This window comes from Dermacentor andersoni, chromosome 2 (assembly GCF_023375885.2).
Source record: "Dermacentor andersoni chromosome 2, qqDerAnde1_hic_scaffold, whole genome shotgun sequence".
In the NCBI taxonomy this organism is placed as follows: Eukaryota; Metazoa; Arthropoda; class Arachnida; order Ixodida; family Ixodidae; genus Dermacentor; species Dermacentor andersoni.
The window spans coordinates 117,186,584-117,207,638 of record NC_092815.1 but is presented as its reverse complement, the minus strand read 5'-3'; the positions used below and the strand labels follow the sequence as shown (position 1 = coordinate 117,207,638).

Sequence of the window (21,055 nt, the reverse complement as noted above, 5' to 3'; positions counted from 1 at the left end):
GATGATGACATCTCGCTAATAAAACTTTTACGCCTAAAAGTGCATTCATTCTGCATTTTGTTTATGTACGTATTACGTAAAATAATAAGTACAGTAGTTCCTTCAGGCAAAGAGAAATCCCTTCAGGCAAAGAGAAATCTGGTGTTACCTACAAATAACACCTATTTTCTCAATGGTAGGGAAAGAGTTAAACACCACAGAAACACATGCTACACCACAGCAACACGTGCTAATTTTGTGCTGCGACCAGTGCATTTCTCCTCTGGACTGTCATCTGTTTCACATGCTGTGAACAGAGACTCCACCACAGGTGGCACTGCTAACTAAAGGGCTGGTGACACCATACTATGGATGGAGACACAGTTGGTCCAATATGAAGGCATAGCTGGTCTAATATGGGCCTATAGCTGGTTCTCCATGCTGCACACGTAGTGCTCAAGATCAGATCACTTTGGGTTACTTTGGCTTGAATCGGCAATGTGATCTGGCAACATTGTAAAGTTACCAAATGCGATATCGTGTGCTTGCGCACCACCTGTGCTATCCTCATTCATGAAACACTGCACATGTGGCGGTCCCCATGACAAATTGATCAATGCACACCAAATTGGTGTGGAATTGGTATGTTATGTTGTATGTCTATATACATCTTTAATACGAGTGTTCCATACGTGCAAATTATCTAGATTTTTTATTTAAGTACCATGTTAAAAAGGTTTCACTGTAAAATGCACCATTGGGTGCTGTCATGTTTACTTGTAATTCAATTTTCAAAGGTTGTTTACTTTTCACAGTTTTAAAACCAAAAATGATGAACAGAAGTAGTTGCAATTTTATTGGCTATTGAGCTAACCAGTGTTAACATGTCAGATGTGAATTTTGCTTCTTTTGCTCTGGCCAGTTGGAGTTGCTGGAACATCTTCCCGTGCAAGTGGACGGCGAACCCTGGGAACAGGCTCCTGCCACCCTGCTCATCACATTCCACTGCCAGGCAGCCGTGCTTGTGAACCAGGGTGAACCCCAGTCATGAGCATGCAACCTCACAGAAGGAAGCGTTGTCGTCTGGGAGAAGCATGGCACTTCTTGCTCACCAGACCATGCTACCAACATGTTGGGTTAGCTTCTGCAACCTGCGCTGCTTCAGTGCAAGACTTTGGACGCCTATGCTTCCATTCTGGTATATGTTCGTTAATGTATTTAGACGTTTTCATGTGCTACGCAGTGACGTGAAATTGTTGATTATGGGAAGTAACTGCTGGTGGGCACAAGTGACTGGTTGTGACCAACATTCTGCCTCATTATTTTTTGCTGGAGGCACTTCATTCCAAGTGCCGATTTGTTTTACGGTAATTTATTTTTGTGATTTCGTGAATTTTTCTGTTCGCCCTGCAATACTCAGTCTTGTGAAATCTAAAGCCTCTTTTGTTGCAACCTGGTTACAGGGTGGTCGCAGAGCCAGAGCAATTGCTTTTTTGAACCTATTTGTTTTGTTTTTTTAATTTTAGCTATTGTGGAATAATTTCAAACCGAAACATACAGAATAAGTTTAATGGTCTTTACATGTTACAGCTCAGGGCTGTTTGAGGCTGGATAAGCAGAGAAGAATGAATATAATGACAGTGGGATAAGCTAATAATTCGAGTTTTAGTATATGCATGGAGGGCCTTGGCCAACATAATACCAGAACTAAGCGCACACTCCTCCATGTGTCTAGTATACTTTCATGCGCCCCACTGGGCTTGTATTGAGTAGTTACACTCGCTTATGATACATGTTTCTCAAGTTGTCACTGAATGCTGTACAGTAAAAGCAAGTGTCAAATATATGAAATATGTGCAGGTGCTCGTTGTTGCTGCTGACACAATTTTCGGTTAGTAATGCTAGTATTTTGGCTGAGGTTGAACAGCCTGAATAAAACAAGGACAATAAGGAACAAATACCACAGACAAGTGATAATTCAACCTCGCGCTGTTCAACCTCAGTCCTAAATATGAACCAACTAGCCCTCATCAAGCTCTTATTAAAGCAAATATGTTGGTTGGCGTCGACAGGATGTGCACGCAGTAAATGTAGCTGCAGTGTAGCAGAGTCAACAATATGCTTACTGCACACTGTGTTTGCAAAGGATGACGAAGTTGCTAATAAATGTTCATTTGATTGTGATGCTGTTCATCGCTTTTGTTGAGCAGTTGGATCTGTGAAATTATACGCAGTATCTTTTATATTGCTGTTAACATTTGCATGCAAAGTTATTTGTACACGCTGTTCATCGAAGTGGTAATATGCTACTATGTATTATCTTAATCACCACATTATGTGTTGAACACCATGTACTGCAGTGCAGTTTTGTTAATTTGCTATGTGAGGAATTGTGTATTCTAATAGAGTTCCCTTGTACTTGTAAAAAAATGAATTGCAATTTATGTTTGTTTGTACTTTCAATGGGCAAGCACTCAGGCCAATACTGTTGACATGCCTTTTGTTGAAGCCCTATCACAAGGCCGTTGTAATTCTTATCGGGTATACCTGTATACTATAGGTAATATGTATACTATGGTAACTGCATTTGAATCAAAGTAGTTTAATGTGACATTATTAGGGATGGACAAATAGTGAACTTGAGGTTCGAAGCGAACTTGAAGCAGGTAGTGATTTGATCGAATAATTTCTAATCGAATATATCACATATCATCAAGAAAAAGGCGCATTTTTATCATGACCCGACTTATCTACACAATTTTTTTTAAGAATTACAACTCATTTAGGCAGAGCATACTGCTTTCCTTTACTGCATTCACAAGTGTTCGTGCAAAAATACTAGCTGCTCCCCATGGTCTGGGAGCAGCAGTTTCTGTCGACTGCTAACATTTCCTGCTGTTGAAAACAGCCTCTCAGTCCTTGCCTGTCTGGCAGGAATTGAGAGGTACTTTTGTGCCACCTTGGCGAGCACTGGGTACATCCGGCTGCCATGGCTCTTCCAACACTTCAAAGGGTTTTCTCACCGTGGAAGCGCAGGAGCACCGAGTAGCCTGCCACTTGGCAATGAACACTTTCATGTGCACTGTTTTGCACCATGTTAGAGCTTAATGAAGAAAGAACACTCCACAGTGTGTTAGTTGCAGGCTTCTCCATGTCGGGGCTAGCATGAACTTATTTGCTGCAGTCGCAAGTGCAGCTTTTGCCAACTTTTTTTTACTCTCTTCAGTGTAGCAAATGTCTTTGTGGCGAGGACCAACTAGCATTGCGTTTGCTGAAATATGTGCCATTTTAAGCCAGGAAACCTCGCTGCAAGACTGCGCAGAAGGCTCTTTGCAAATCATGCTGCTTCATGACCTTCAGACACATGCAGCACCACTTGTGTACAATGCACAAGAGGTATCGATTGGGAAAGTGTAGGATAGCGGTCTGCGCATAGTTCGATCGTTGCTTGGTCTAGGGGCTGCACCACTTTTACAGCCGCAGTGATTAATTTCCATTCTTTGGAACTCAAGTTGTACATGTCAGATTCACAATGCTCAACTGAAACTGGGGCACAGTGCTTGAGGAGCCTATCCAATCATGGCGTACTCGCTGTTCCTGCACGTGGGGATGTCTTGAATCACTTCATGCTGGGCCATGTGCATGTCCTTTTGGATGTCCATAAGCATTGACCACCCACAATCGATCGATACTTTGCACAAAGCTGAGGAAAGCTTGCCACTTCCCCTTTGATAATCTATTTTCGACTCTGTAAAAACGTACAGCCTTCGAGATTTAGATGTTGTAGGATAGCCATTACATATAAAGCATAGCCTCCGAGACTTGCCCTGTCTGTCCGTGGCTTCTGGCTAACTATTTGGGAGCGCCGAATAACTTGAAGATATCAAACACTACCTGAATTCGAATCGAAGTGAATAACGAATAGAGAACAATTCGATTGAATATTCAATGACACTGAATACTATTCGCGCATCCCTAGACATTATTGAATGCACAGTTAAAGTACATGTTTACACATACTTTTGAAAGTTTGTTAGCGGGCACTTGATTGCAACTTTGAAACAGATGTTTTGTGAGAGCACATATTATATCGTCTGTTAAATGTCACACCTCGCATATTTGTGTTTGTCAGGCTAATACTACATATCGAAAAACGCTGCTGTGCTGCTATTAGTAGCAATAATATCCTGACAATTAGATTTGTATGCCAAGTTATTGCACTAAGTGCATGTGTTCAGTTCTTGCATGTTGAAAATGGGCTAATATTACACTGTATAAGGTGACTGCATGCCATTGCATCTGTACTCTGTGCGACATGGAGGTGACATTTTGCCTTGTGTAACATTGCCCCTGTATACTGCTGTGTATGTCATAAATTCTAAGTTGTTGTCGCATATTGGAATGAGCAGCCTAAATATGCGTAAGTAACATTTTTATTCGGCGAGTTCAAGGCAGATGACCAGGGCACGTAATGAAAAAGGCACTTGCAAAATCTGCTTGATCAATATTGTCGTTAATTGACAAGAATTAGTAGATGTGGCCATTGGAGGATATGTAGGGAATTTTGTCTGTGAAACTTGAATTGCCTGGAATGAAACACAAGTGCTACACACATCCATAATCGGAATAACTCAGTGGTTTTGGGTAATAGTTAACAGGATTGGTTACTATTAATTACATTGTCATGTAGTGATGATGAAGAATGTAGTAGGAAAACTGCAAATAACGAAACCAATATTTTATTCATCGGGCCTGTGTTAAAAAAACAACACAGTCAAGCACAAGAATAGCGGCGAGCACAGTCGACAATCAACGAAAATCTAATCTGCGAGTCAAGTGCCTTGACTTTTATAAATGACTTGTCCAAAGTTCCAGCGTAATCACTGGTGCCTGTGTGCCTTCCAGAAACTACTACACAATTCATGTAGCGCATCCAATCTGATTATACAAGCTTCAGCGAGAACATTCACAGAAGATTAATGCTAACGTACGAGTAAGTTCCACATCATACAGGTGCGACTTGCGCTGAGCGATAACTTTAAGTAGTCCCCGAGAAAAGGATGAATAAGTACACGTGCCAAATGCCTCCCTCTTAAAAAGCTTTGTCCCAATGCTACAAACATGAGAGCAAAAACTAAAGCACACACACTGAAGAAAAATAACCAACAAATAAAAACTATGTAATACGTTAGTAAAATACATAATAAAAGTACGTAACTCGTCGAAAGTTCCAGGGTAGTTGTTGGTGCTCGCATGGCTTTTGAAAACTACTACACAATTCATGTCGCACGTGCAGTCTGATTATACAAGGTTCAGCCAGGACATATGCAATAGATAAAATTAATGATAACATTCAAGTAAGTTCCAAATCATGCAGACTCATCTTGCACTGAGCGATAACATTTAAGTTTTTAGCTGGTGAAATGCAGTTCCAGAGAAAAGCGTAAATAAGGACGTGTGTCAAACACACTCTAGCAGCTTGCCGATGCCACATGTTTGCTTGCTTATGGGAAATGTGAAAGTCACATTGTCGTATAAATCGTACATCAGAGTAGAACAATATCCTTTTGAGGTGCCATTTAATTACATCTTCTGATAATTTAAGTTTTGCATGTTTCTTGCATCAGCATCTTTAAAGCAAACACCAGCAATTCACAATATATTTTTAAAATTTTACATTAGCTTTTATTGAGAGTGTAAACATGGGCTGCATATCTTGAACTTCGAACATATCTGAGGCGCAGGAAAAACGGCCTAATTTTCTAATGCTCTATGCCCAGAACAATAACTGGCATTAAAAAAAAATTGCTTAGTGTCACTTACTTTGCAGCATATGTAAGCAACAGATTTTAAATGTTCTTTTTTTTTGTGCTTGTGGTTCTTGGATGCTACTTTATACATAGACGCAGTGCCCTGTCGGAGAAAAGTGTTAAAAGTAAGACTTCAAGTAATTTCAGTACTGTGTAAACATGCAGCACACTATCCACAACTTATTATAGTTTCTGTTTTATTTATTTATTTATTTATTTATTTATTTATTTATTTATTTCACACTACCTTACAGGCCCATTGAAGGGCATAGAGTGAGGGGGGCAACAGTAATTACATGACTGAAAAATAGCAAAGTGCAACATCATTATAGTACAGTATTAATGCGCAATGAATTCAGGTTATCACGGAATGTTTCACGATTGGAGATGGATGCAATGTGACCAGGGAGACCATACTATGAAAGAGGTCACAAATAAATATCTATATGTATATATACGTATTGTTGATCCGAAGCGACCAAATATCGCCTTCAACTGTGCATGTCAGTTATCCATAGGACAACTAGACAGCCGATTCATGTCGGCCTAATCAGGCTAAACTCTCATCCTGCACTCTGCTGTATATATTGCATAGAGCTCCTCGCGGACCACACTCATGCTCCCATTTATGGTGAAGATTCTCCCAGCTTATGCAGTGCAGGGGATGTGCACATGTAACGAAATTCTAGTACACCAATGTCTTCAAACTTCTGCTTGAGTGTTGTGAAGGCCTGTAGCTCGATCAGTTCAATCTGTATGGAAACCACACCTTCTGCTTGCACCGAGAATGGCAGCAGGGAAAGCTTGGAACATATTAAGGCCAGCCATGTCCTGCAATCGGCCTTCGAATTCTTTTTTGTAGATAGTTGAGAGCAGTGCACAAAAGCGTCCCGAACTGACGACCACACGAACTGACGATGGTTCGGCGCTTTCAACTGAATAAAGTTCACTGTGTTAGACACAGTGTTCTTTCTTCATTTGCAGAGACTTGCTCTGTAATGCCTCTTGGTGCAGAGTGCAATGGATGCCAACAGAATTTATGTTTAGTGTTGCAAGCTGTGCCCAGCGCACCGCACAAGTCCATTCTTGTGTCTAACCATTGATGGGGCACCATCAATTGGGAGGAAGACAAGCTTCTCCCATAGCAGTTCTGCCCACTTGACCCTTTCTTCAAGCACTGACAAAATGTCAGCACCAGTGGTTATTCCTTTCATTGACACCAGTTCAGCAGTTCCTCCGTGAAGTTAAAACTTCTGTCAACACCTCCGCTAAAAACGGCAAAAGAGCGTTGTCAGTAATGTGGGTGCTCTCGTGCAAGCTGTTGCAAACGCGACAAACACTCGGCACAACTTTTTGAGACCTCTTTCAATGTCCACGCTGATTTCATTAACACATTCAGCGACAGCATTTGTAAAAGGCTAATCTACGAGGTTAGAACCGTTTAGAAATCATTGTATTTTGAGTTACTCATCGTGATCAGCAAAACACATCTATCGCAGATAAATCAAGGAAGTTTTTAGACATGTAAGATCCACTGGGCTGAAATTCTCCACCATAAGACAGCCTCACAGCCTGTAGAGTTATCTGACTGAGCTAACTTGTATGCTCGGTTATCGTAGTCAGAAGTTTTCATCTTTGAGCTTGAGTTTTTTCTTTTTAATTCTGAACTTGATAATCTGGGATTCACCATCTCCTGTACTCGAGCTTCTCCAGGCTTGGAGTGGTGCGTGACATCGGCTAAAATGACGAGAACCAGTGGGGCTATACTAACCGAACTAGGAAGGCCCATTAAGCTTCAACAAAGACAGTCCTTCACGAGAACAGAAATTGGCCTCCCTGGTGCAGTATTCGGCCACTACCTCCCTCATGACTCCTACAATTAACCCTTGGTCCTCAGTCCCCAGCAGCTGCAGAGCACCTGACCAAGGCAGTGGTCAGACCTGTAATGCAGCAGAGGGTGCTAAGAATCTCTGGACACGGACAGGCTGCCAATGAAAACTGACTCTTGCAACCTTTTAACACCCGAACTCTTTCTAGTGAGGCTAACTTAGCAGGTTTCTTTGAGGAGCTATCAGGCAATGTTTGGGGTATCATTGGCCTTAGTGAGGTTAGAAGAACTGGTGAGGCTTATACAGTGCTAACGGCCACGTCTTCCGCTATAGAGGTCTCCCAGATAGGAAGTTATACGGGGTGGGATTCCAAATACATAAGGACAAAGCAGGCAACATTGACGAATTCTACAGCATTCGTGAGAGGGTAGCAGTAGCCTTAATAAAACTTGATAAGAGGTATAGATTAAAGGTGGTACAAGCCTACGCTCCCACCTCCAGTCAAGATGATGATGAAGTAGATCAGGTTTATGAAGACATGGAGTTAGCCATGAGAAAAGTGCAAAGTCAGTATGCTGTAGCAATGGGCAACTTCAAAGCAAAAGTGTGGGAAAAGCAGGCTGGTGAACAAGCAATTGGCAACTACGGCGTCGGCTCTCGAAACACTAAGAGGAGAGGTGGTAAAATTCGCGGAAAGGAATAAGCTATGAATAATGAACACCTTCTTCAGAAAGCATAGCAACAAAAAGTGGACCTGGAAAAGCCCTGATGGTCAAACAAGGAATGAAATCGATTTAATATTTTCTGCCAGTCCCAGCATAGTGTACAATGTAGAAGTGTTATGTAGGGCGAAATGCAGTGATCGTAGGTTAGTAAGGTCTAGGATTCACCTGAATTTGAAGAGAGGAAGAGTAAAATTGGTGAAGAAGAAACAGGCCAACCTAGACGCTGTAAGGATAGAAGCGGGCCAATTCATTCTGGCACTTGCAAACGAATATGCGGCCTTGGAACAGCAAGGTGTGGATGATATAGAGGTAATGAATGAAACCATAACTAGGCTGGCTTCAGAAACGGCACTTGAAGCGGCAGGCAATGCACCAAGGCAAGCAGTAGGTAAGCTCTCCCAAGCAACGAAGGACCTAATAAAGAAACAACGAAGAATGAAACAGTCCAACTCGAGAGATCAGATAGAATTTGCAGAATTGTCAAAACTGATCAATGAGGAGAAAACAAAGGATATTGGAAATTATAATGTAAGAAAGACTGAGGAGGCAGTAATAAATGGATGCAGCATGAAATCTGCGAGAAGAAAATTTAGCATAGGACAAGCAAAAATGTATGCACTGAAAGATAAGCAGGGCAATATCATCAGCAATTTCAAAGATATCGTAAAAGCTACGGAAGAATTGTTTACTGACCGGTACAATGCTCAGAGCAGCCAGGACACTTCCTTCGGAAGTAGTAATAAACAGATTACAGAGGCTCCTTCTATAACATTTAATGGAGTTAGAAGGGCCTTGGAAGACATGAAATGAGGAAACGCGGCAGGAGCAGATAGAACAACAGTCGATTTAATCAAATATGGAGGAGACAATGCTTGAAAAACTGGCGGCCCTTTATGCGAACTATCTATCGACTTCAAGGGTCCCAGAGAACTGGAAGAATGCCAACATTCTACTAATCCAGAAAAAGGGAGACGTTAAAGAATTGAAAAATTATAGACCCATTAGCTTACTTCCAGTATTGTATAAAATATTCACGAGGATAAGTTTGAATAGGATAAGGGCAACACTTGACTTCAGTCATTCAAGGGAACAGGCTTGCTTCAGGAAGGGATACTGTACAATGGATCACGTTCATGTAATCAATCGGGTAATTGAGAAATCTACCTGCAGGGGTTGCTCAGTGGCTATGGTGTTGGGCTGCTGAGCACAAGGTCGCGGTATCGAATCCCGGCCATGGCGGCCACATCTCGATGTGGGCGAAAACCGCCGTGTACTTAGATTTAGGTGCGCGTTAAAGAACCCCAGCTGATCAAAATTTCTGGAGTCCTCCACTGCAGCATGCCTCGTAATCAGAACTTGCTTTTGGCACGTAAAACCCCACAATTTAATTTTTCAATCGAGAAATCTGCAGAGTACACTCAACCTCTCTAATGGCTTTCGTAGATTATGAAAAGTCATTTGATTCAGTAGAGATACCAGCAGTCATAGAGGCATTACGTAATCGAGGAGTACAGAACGCTTACGTTAATACCTTCGAAAATATCTACAGAGGTTCTATAGCTACCTTAATTCTATACAAGAAAAGCAGAAAGATAGCTATAAAGAAAAGGGTAAGACAGGGAGACACAATCTCCCCAATGCTATTCACTGCGTGCTCAGAAGAAGTATTCAAGCTATAAAACTGGGAAGGCTTAGGAGTAAAGATAGACGGCGAATATCTCGGCAACCTTCGGCTTGCCGATGACATTGTTCTATTCAACAACAATGCAGACTAGTTACAGCAAATGATTGAGGACCTTAACAGAGAGAGTGTAAGAGTGGGGTTGAAGATTAACATGCAGAAGATAATGATAAATAGCCGGGCAAAGGAACAAGAGTTCAGGATTGCTAGTTTGCCTATAGAGTCTGTGAAGGAGTACGTTTACCTTGGTCAATTAATCACAGGGAACCCTGATCATGAGAAGGAAATTCACAGAAGAATAAAAATGGGTTGGATTGCATACGGCAGACATTGCCAGCTCCTGACTGGAAGCTTACCATTATCATTGAAAGGGAATGTGTATACTCAGTGCATTTTACCAGTGCTGACATATGGGGCGGAGGCTTGGAGACTGACAAAGAAGCTTGAGAACAAATTAAGGACCGCGCAAAGAGCGATGGAATGAAGATTGCTAGGCATAACGTTAAGAGACAGAAAGAGAGCGGTTTGGATCAGAGAGCAAACGGATATAGACAATATTCTAATTGACATCGAGAGGAAAAAATGGAGCTGGACAGGTCATGTAATGCGCCGGTTAGATAACCGTTGGACTATTAGGGTTACAGAATGAGTACCAAAAGAAGGAAAACGCAATCGAGGACGACAGAAGACTAGGTGGAGCGATGAAATTAGGAAATTCGCGGGCGCTAGTTGGAATCGGTTGGCGCAGGACAGGGGTAATTGGAGATCGCAGGGAGAGGCTTTCGTCCAGCAGTGGTACAGTGTACTGTAACTGTAGCAGTGGACATAAAACAGGCTGATGATGATGATGCTGTGACAAACAGCATTCCACACTTCTAGCAGGCACCTCTTTATGAAGGCACCCCTCCGTAAATGTATTAGAAAATTTAGCTGTGAGCCATGAAATAAGAAAGCTTCCTCTCATTGTGTCGTCATTTGTGTGGGCTGTTTTCTGGAAGAGCCGTTGCTATTTCTCGAGGGCTGATTTCAAGCCCCTCTTGAGCCCTACGCTCAGGAGGGCTATGTGGGCTGGGCGGCGAGCTTGAGACCTCTGTGTTAAACTGTAATCAGGGAAAATAAATCTTTCAGCAAAGCTTCCCTTTAGCAGCTTTAGCACCGGGAAAATCGGGAAAACCGGGAATTCTCAGGGATTTGGATAGTTTGGAAATACCAGGGAAAAATCGGGGAATTTGTGCTTCTATCAATGAGCAGTAATTTTGTTGAAAGGGAACAAAAATCGTGGTAGTGATGGCTCGAGTAACCGAGAGGAATCGTAACGAATCCTCTTTGACGCGTTGTCGTCCGCTTAAGTAGTTGCCAGTCTACATTCAACGACAGACTTTCCGGACGCCCGATAATAAGGACGGCTTCCCGGCACTACCACGTAACCCATAGAGTCAATGTATAAGAACGTCTGAAATTTCGGACGCGAGAACCCTTCGCCGTCCGATTTTCCGGACTTTTTGCCGTGACCACAAGTTCGAAACGGCATTAATCAAAGCCACTACCACCGCCGCCATTTTGATTACCTTGCCGCCTCGAATTGGCGCTCTCGCACGCAGATCTGCTGGCAGCCATAGCCACCACCGCGGTCGCTATTAAGCTTCTTGCCGCTCTGTGCCGTGTTTTTCATTGAAAGAATTCGCCGCTGTCGGCAATGGCACCGACTGCATCTTTGTGGTCCGCGCGATTGGCTTCGAAGCTCGGAAAGCACGGCGCGTTGGATAATGCCGGTTTTTGAAAGTCAGCTTCGCCTCAGTATAGCAGTGTTACGCAGTAAAGCATACGCAAAAGTATTGCAGTGAAGCATTACAAGCGTGGGAAGGGACAATTGTCACGGGATAAAGTATATATTCCTTATTTATACACGCGCGCACCCGGAACCTCCTGTCACAGTACGAGCAACGATATGCCAAATAAGTGTACTGGCTTCAGAGCTTTTTCGGATGTGCCTGTGGCGATTTGAGCCCTTAAGGGCAGTAAAAGACATGCATTAATTTTTTCGAACTGCCTGATTTTTCGGACGTTTTCGCGTCCCTTAGGGAGTCCGGAAAATCGGACGTTGACTGTCCAACTGACTAAGAGGATGCTTTAAATGTTCGGTGGGGTGAACGCGTGATTAAAGGAGGACGAGAACAGAAAGGACCTGCGCATTGAGGAATGAGCGGGAAAGGAAGCGTGCCGCCGCTTCTTTAAATTATGGGGTTTTACGTGCCAAAACCACTTTCTGATTATGAGGCACGCCGTAGTGGAGGACTCCGGAAATTTTGACCACCTGGGGTTCTTTAACGTGCACCTAAATCTAAGTACAGGGGTGTTTTCGCATTTCGCCCCCATCGAAATGCGGCCGCCGTGGCCGGGATTCGATCCCACGACCTCGTGCTCAGCAGCCTAACACCATAGCCACTGAGCAACCACGGCGGGTGTCGCCGCTTCTTTGAAGGAACTTGAGCTCAAAAAACAAAGTGTTGGCTGACGCCGAGATGCAGGTGTCCCTTATCCAAACCAAAATAAACCCTTTAAAGCAGTGAAACGCAACACTGATGCGTTGTGCGCGGGCTGAGAGTATGCCAGGACAGTTGAGGTTGACTTTCCAGTTGCTGAGAAAGAATCTCACTAAAGTTCGGGCCTCATACCAATGAGCTTGCTATCAGTTGATATAAATAGCTCATATTCAAAAATATTTGCTTCCGCATGCATCTCCTCTTTATTCGTATATAGATAATGTCCGACTCGATTTGCAATGGGTTTTACCATTTTTGTCGAAGATATTTGCTGTGCATTTCACTAACCCCGCCCTTCTGTTTTCTTTTTGAATAAAATAAACACCACAACTTACTATTCAAACTGGATTAAGTCGTACTTTATTTTTTAACATGCTGACTAGAGAATGACAGCATCGGGCGACATAGTTTCAACTCGTCTTGACATAAAACGAAGTTCTGTGTCACTCAAGGAATTTTGCAAAGGCACTCAAGGAAAACCTTGAACACTCAGGGAATTTGGAAATGTTAACTTGGTAGACACCCTGGAATGCCGCATCAGTTTTCGTGCGACTGTGGTGATGTCTGGCTGTGAAAGCTGACGGTGGTGGCAGCATTGCCGGTATCAAAGGTCAAACAGCACCTGCAATGGGTGCTGCAAATCGGCTGTATCACCAAGGCGTCAGTGATGGATCACCACTACAAACTGCCAGAAATGAAGCCGTTTTCCAGGCCACCAGAATGCGCATCTTGAGGCTGGTGTTGGTAAAACAAGCGCAGAATGCAGAAACATACGTTTGGTACAATGGAAAGTATTGAAGTATTAATTGCGTGGATTTGGTGAAGCATGAAGACTCAGATGTTGCGAAGGTGTTGCACCGGGTATACTGAAGTGATTGCAAAGTTTTGGTGCACTTTAGGCACTGGCAAAACAACCCTTCAACTTCTGAAAGAAGTAGCAATTCCATTGTATACCGTATATACTTTTGTAAGGGCTGCGCCTCCTCTTTGGAGGGCAAAATTTTGGGAAAAAATTCATAACGTCCCGCCGGAAAGCGAAGTTAGTTCCGTTGCCGCGAGATCACACTAGCTGCTTTTTCGTCGACGCTTCTCAGGCTGGCGCCGCCGCGCCATTATTTCTTTGTGTGGCCTGTCGTCTCAGCTGTGTTGGCAGTGTTCGCAGTCAGATCGGTGGCATTTCGCTTCTATAGAAGGGAACCGTGTTTTGATCAGCACTGGCCAGGGACGATGGGCTGGCATCTGAGGTCGTTTACTGCAGCGTTGAGTCATATGCGCTTACCCTCTGCTACAGTTGCGGAAACAGTACGAACATTTAGCGGGCTTTTACCGGCCTGATTCCTGTAAGGGCTGCACCCAACCAAGATTCTAGAAAAGAAGTGCTGCCCTTACACGAGTGTATACGGTAGCTTCACTGTCTGATGTGTTTGTTTCTGGGAATGGCATATATCTGTAAATGTCTTTTTTCTTTACAGACTTTATTTTTTGCTGGGAACTTTGTTCTGTGGATGATGACTGAACTGAACTGTTGTAGCTGACCAAGTACATTTTCTAAAGTGCAAATTTATGACGCAACAGTGCTTTGTATGCACGAAAAGCATAAATACGGTTGTGGCATATTCTCTTGGCAATAATATTTGCTTTCTCTTCTGTCAAAACTTGTAACGTCTGTACTACAGTGTTATGGTAAGTTTTGTACCCTCTAATAAACGGTACACATCTGATAGTTGTGCTATTTTCAAGAGATATACCAAGTTACAGAGGGCAGCTCGTGTATCTAATTTTTAGTTTTCTTGTACTCTGAGGATGCATAGTTAGGATAGGAAACTAAACTGCATATTCAATTAAAGGGTTCTGACCTTCTGCGGTCACCACTGGGCTGACTGCAGAAGCAGTGTAATTGAAGGCGTAGGTGGGCCCGTGCAGGATAAGTGTTCTCGCAAAGGTTGCAATGTGACAAAACAATCAAATATGACAAAATAAGTTATCACTTGCTTTGCGTAATGCCCACTGTTGCATTACTGATGGAATACCAACAATGGTGCATAATCGCCACTGTGGTAGAGACATGTACAGATGATACATCATAAGTAGATAAAATCAGTAGATCGTAAGGTGATGGCAAGCGGGTATGCAGCGATTGTAAACCAAAGTCTCAGTGGGTTAGTAGGTAGCATCAGTAGATCATAAGGTTGTGATGGTTCACAGATAACTGGGAGGTAGAGGATTATCATGTAAATGTTAATAAAAAATTATTGAATGGTAAGTGTCATGCTATTGAAGTACAGCCACTTGGCTGTACGTAGCATGATGAACAGTATTTTTCTTTTTGCAGTGACATTTGATGGATGTCCATATAATTGCTTCATCGATAGTGTCTGTAAAATTCTTTACTTTGTTCTTATAAGAATAGTGTAGTCGAGCGTGGATCCAGGTTATTTTTCAAGGGTGGGGTCCAACTTTGAGATAGTGATTGATAATGATGATTAGTTTATTATGTGCTGGTGGGTTCTCTTCAGTAAACATTAGACATTCCTTGTCTCTCTAGAGCAAAATAACAGCTGCAGGAAGAAGAACTTCATGAGTTTGTCACGTGTTGCACACTGGCGTTGCACACACAAATTCTAAGGGAAGGGGAGTCAGGACATACGGATGTCTCCCCTGGATCAATTGCTTGTATCGGCTGTATATTCAACGAATACATTATAATTTCTTAGGAGTTGCAGCACAGCATGCAATAAAAGCACCAACACAATTAAGAGATAGTTAGATGGAATGTGAATACTAGACATTTGCGTACATGTCCAGTATTCGGATTTATAGGTGCATATTTTTATTACGCATGCTTCGTATATGTGGAATTGCAGCTCAGCGATGAAAACGCTTGTACTAAATCAAAAGTTCACATAAATTTGACATCGCTATATAACTTAAAATTGCTTCTAGCTTTAAAACAATCCCATTTTTGACATGCTGCAGAACTAACCTTTTGTCCAATGTGGCAACGAAAAAAGTTTCTTTCATCATTTTGTTATGCTTGTTTCTCAGCGCCATGCATGTTATATCTGGGCGATACACTTGCTGTGAGGCAAGTCAGATGTCTAAAAGGGCAGAATCAGCGAGCAAGAAGTAGTAGTGTCACGAAAATGATAAAATGTCTGCAAAGAACACAGGGTCAACAGCATTTAGCTTTGTTTGATTCCTCCAGGAACTTCATAACAGTAACGTCTTGTATGTGCTTATGTTTGCGCTTTTGCAGTTATAGTTAGGAAGTGCATTTTAAATTATGGATCGCGATGCCTTTACGTGCTGTTTGATTTGAGAAATATTCGAAGTAGTCTGATCATTTAAACTATGGAGCAGCAGATCTGACAAAATCAGTTCAACTCTGATAAAGCTGCAATTCAATTGCAAAACTTTGCTTTCTTGTGATTCGGCTTAGAGTGCTTTGAGAGTCAATTCATACCTCCTTTTAACAGGCATATTCAGAGTGAAGACATACTATTTATGTGTAATAAGAAAACACAACACACAAGTGTGCTCTGTGTATAAAACATTTTGTTTATTCACTAATGTGGTTGGGTTTCATTACCATAGGGTCCATGTGTATATAAACCTATAACCATATAAACTGCATTCAATTAGCTATAGTTTAAACTTGGGTAATTCAGACTTACAATTAGTTAAAAAATTATCAACATTTTGGACGGCTCATTGTTTTCAACGTATAGTGAAGCTGTCTGACTCAAGCAAGTCTTTTAGTTACTTAGGGTAATTCAAACCTTTTGGCTCTCCAAAGCAGAGAAGAGAGACCACAAATGGCTGATTAGAGGTAGGGGTGGAAAAGGGTAACATCAAGGTGGGAGGGGGTAGGCGTGTGACAAAACGAAATAAATAGGGGGGCGGGTCTCTTACTAAAATGTTTGAACACATGAATTTTTTGCGCAACATGTATACGAATACTAACTAGTCTACGGCAAGCTCAAGCACGCTCAGTAGTGTCAACGCTGAACTTTTGGCATATCGTTAAGAAAGGGGGACGGGGGGCAGGTCTGCCGTGGAGTTACTCTAGTCCGCCAGTGGCTCGAGCGACATCCCACGTTTTATCACTGCTGATCCTTCAAACCTCCATTTTCCTGTTTTGTTTGGATATACAAGTGTCCCCGAAGAACTGGTACCGCAGGGAGACTGTTCGCGCTAACAGCTGCGTCCGTTATTGCTTCCCACTCTCCCAAACAAGCCACCACTCAGCCCGCTGGCTCTTGGCTTCGCAGTCGTTTGTAGTGGAGCTCCCGCTTGTCGCTACCGCCAGGGGCAGCGTTTGCGCATTTATTCATTTTTTGAACGCAAAAGGCATTCAAACTATTGAAATACATAGCCCATTCATGGATATAATAATTTTTGCTAGGGAGGGAAAGTCGTACATGGATGTCAAAAAAAGTGTTTCGCCTGAAAGGCGAAGCATTGATTGCGATAGCAAATTATTAGACAGCTATATGAATTAAGTAAAAATAGTAGTTTTATTGGTCGTATAAGCTCGTAAACATTAGCTTACTAACTAAATTAACGTGGTGTCACGTGTGCACAGGCAAACATAAACACATCTCAATGGGTGACGGCGAACACTCGCTGTCAAAACACCGGTGTGAGGAAGAGCGGCAGCAACAGTCAGTGAATTGACCTTCGTGCTGCCTTTCGCTTCGACGCCAACTAAGCGGCGAGAACACAGTGTACACGAAGCTATCAGCTCTCTGCGTTCATTGACTCTGTACCCATCGCAGATCGCTTTTAAGATAGGGCCCGCGCGGCAGCACTTAGCCGCGACACATGCAGCTGCCGCCGAAGTAGGCATGTTGGCCTTCTTCACGAGAATGTTCCACCTCACGTCGCCCGTCGAACCGTCACTCTCCTGCAACACTTTGGATGGGACATCACCCACCCGCACTAAAGTGCGGACTTGGCACCCACTGGCCACCACTCGTTTCCTAAGCTGAATACATTTGACCGGAAGGCGCTTCAGCAGCGACGATGACAAGACGAAAGGAGGTCGAACGCTTCTTCAGTGACTTGGCGGCGAGCTGGTATGAAATAATAATAATAGTAATAATAATAATAATAATAATAATAATAATAATAATAATAATAATAATAATAATAATAATAATAATAATAATAATAATAATAATAATAATAATCAGCCTGGCTACGCCCACTGCAGGGCAAAGGCCTCTCCCATACTTCTCCAACTACCCCGGTCATGTGCTAATTGTCGCCATGTTTTCCCTGCTACCCTTTCCTTCTTTTGGAATCCAGTCCGTAACCCTTAATGACCATCGATTTTCTTCCCTCCTCATTACATGCCCTGCCCATGCCCATTTCTTTTTCTTGATTTCAACTAAGATGTCATTAACTTGCGTTTGTTCCCTCACCCAATCTGCTTTCTTCTTATCCCTTAACGTTACACCCACCATTCTTCTTTCCATAGCTCGTTGCGTCGTCCTCAATCTAAGTAGAACCCTTTTCGTAAGCCTCCAGGTTTCTGCCCCGTAGGTGAGTACTGGTGAGTACTTAAACGTAGGTGAGTACTTAAATTTCCCCAATGCCTAAGCTAATACTTCAATCAAAATGGCACCTATGTGGATAAATAAATTCAAGCTTAAAAATGCCAGTACATAAACCAAAATGGCAGTTATGTAGAAAAAAGTGACAACCATTCCACTCTGCGAAGATGAAATGGCAACGAAAGCTGACGACAGCTAGCTGGCGTCAGCTTTGTGAGCTTTGACTAGTAAACACTCTCAAACGAAAAGTAAAGTGCTATCGCTGCCATTCCATCTTCACAGAGTGGAATAGTCTTTTTTTTTTTTTGCTTTGCGAGTCTGGCGTCGTTGCTCTTTCGGAGGTGCCCGGGCTCGCGATTGTCGTTTTCGTTCAGCATTGCGGGAACGTTCTTCGTCGGGGGTCGTTTCGCGTCGGCGCCATTCACATTCTCGTTGCTGTTCTTTACAGCGCTCCTCGTACGCATGTTGTTCTTCGGGCGTACGAACTGTACGTGTGCACCCCATCGATAACGCAGCTGTTTTTAGCGCCGATACCGCTCCTGCTTATATACTGCAGTAACCTTGACGTCACGCTATTGCTCACGGAGAGCGATCTAATCTATTCCGCATTTTGACATCTGCGCCACTGCACTGCACCCGTATGGGTTTGTTAGAAATCGTTAAGTCTGTTTCTGTCGCCGGACGCCGAAAAAAACTACGGAAGGTTAGTCATATACAGCTCTTGCTGTGAAATAAATTCAAGCTTCAAAATGCTGTAATAATTATTGAAAAGAAATGTTTCTTTCTATTTATAAAAGAGTTGGAGAGCTTACTTTTGGGATCACCCTCGTATGTACCAGAATGTCTATGTGACGACTGCTTCCCAGAAATTGTTAAACTTATTAAGGGATCCGAGGGAAACTTAATTATCCTTGTGGACAAAGACACATAGTACTGGCAGACGTCGGAATTTGTGTGATATATAGTCGCCAATACAACGATGAACCGGTCCTTTCGCTTTTTTACTTGTGTATGGTGAGGGACATGTAATTCCAGTATCTAGTTTAGGCAGTACGCAAAGTATAACCGTGTGTTAAAAATTGTGCCTTGCGCCTGGTTTCGAGAAACCGAATGGGTTGCTGTTTGAACATGCCGTTTCTTCACTGCGGGACACTGCAGTGTGTAAAAATATTAAACATCACGGCGCGCATGAGGTATATCTATTATTACACATATTGGTAGTAAAGGCGTGACAACCCAGTGACAACAATGACGCCCTATGGATATCCTCTGGACATCCACTGCCAGGGCGTGGATATATTAGGGATGCGTTGAATACGTCCTGCGAACGTCCTTCACATGATCGTTTGGCCACGCTTTCCGTGTTACATTCCTTGCGTGTGCGCGAGGGATATTATGGGGACGTGCTGCGCACATTTTACGGACATATGTCAGGGCCTTCTACAATGTGTTACGTTCGCAGCACATGGTGTGTGACAGATGCCAGGGGCAGAGCGCCCCCGCATCGAGAACACACACATCATGTGCACACATTACGCGCGCACTCGCGCAAACGCAATACGTACTCATTCTTCCAGGCTTTCCGCCACGCGCAAGTGGCTCATTGAACTAAATGAACTTTTCAATGTGAATTCCGACAGTGAATTCGTAAAGTACGGCGTAAACATGAGCTGCAAACGTGATAGTATCAAACTGTACTTCGAACATTAAAAAAAATCAATTCTGTTACGAGGAAACTTAAAGAAAAAGCCTCTTAGTATATTCATGTGTATGCAGAAAAAAAATTTATGTGCGATATCCATGAGACGTCCATGGTATCCGAAACTGGTCTGGCGGATGTTTCCGACGGTGATGATTCGGACGTCCTGATTCCAAATGATGATGATCCGAACGTACGAAGTGTTCTCACTGGGAGGCGTCTCTAGAAAGTGACTTAACTGAGCATGAATATTTGAAGGATGCAATTGGCAGGCCTCAGGAACACCTTTGTTAAAAGGAATTGCAAGCGCTCAGGCTGGTGAAAAACACATAAAAGAGCGTCTTAATTTCCTGCCTTGTCTTTCCGCACCACTCCTGCGCTCTGCTTTGCAAGATATGTCGCACCAACTAGCCCAACAATTCCGTGATGTGGTTTTCCCAAATTTACCTACTGCCACAGTAAGCGTTGAATTCGATTATATATTTCCTAATAACGCTAAGCTTCTGCCTATTTGATACCTAAAAGTTTTGTTAGATGACCACTTTGATAACTTCATTATAAGTACAGTAGTCACCACAGATGTTTCTATCAGGGAAGATAAGGAGGGAGTGGGCATTTTTTCGCCATCATTAAATTGGTCTTTCTCGCTTTGACTGCCCAACTTTACTTCAATATTTCAGGCAGAGTTTATCGGCTGTCATTCGAGCTCTACGAAACTTCCCTCATCTATTTATTCAGCCGTAATCATACCTGACTCCTTATCAGTTTGTTCTGCTCTATCAGTGCCAAATTCATCTACCATTCACCCAGAATTTTATTAAATAACGCCGATTTTCAGGACCTTAGCTTCCCTTGGCACAGCAGATGACATTCAACAAGAAAATTGGAAGTTTCATTCACCAGAATGCGTTGTCGAATACCAATGCTTAATTTTTATTCCCACAGGTCTGGCTTGGCACTTTCCTCTCAATGCTTTTATTACAGCAAACCTTAAACTAAGAAACATTTCTTTATAGACTGTCATGAGTTCGACGTGCAGAGAAAACGACTTCTAGAAGGTCCCCTTCGCCAACTTGGATGGGTCATCATGCTTCCTATGATACTGTCTCTTGGGGTGTCGGCACTAGGACATTGCAATAGGAACGTATGTGATGCTATATTGAATTTTTTAAATTAAACAAAGAGAATGCCATGTGAATTTTATCCTTTTACTTTCCTCGATATCAAAACA

At 42.7% G+C, this 21,055-nt stretch overlaps 1 protein-coding gene across 4 annotated transcripts in view; it reads left to right on the top strand.

Annotated features, from left to right (window-relative positions):
* The window catches only part of Dgkepsilon (diacylglycerol kinase epsilon), a 63,163-nt gene extending 58,788 nt beyond the window's left edge, over positions 1–4,375 (top strand). For all 4 annotated transcript variants that reach the window (XM_050188085.3, XM_055076557.2, XM_055076554.2 and 1 more), the window contains one exon: positions 902–4,375. In XM_050188085.3, coding sequence (XP_050044042.1) covers positions 902–1,030 — 129 coding nt within the window. In that variant the 3' untranslated portion in view covers positions 1,031–4,375. The remainder of the gene's footprint in view (positions 1–901) is intronic.
* Positions 4,376–21,055: the final 16,680 nt, after the last annotated feature.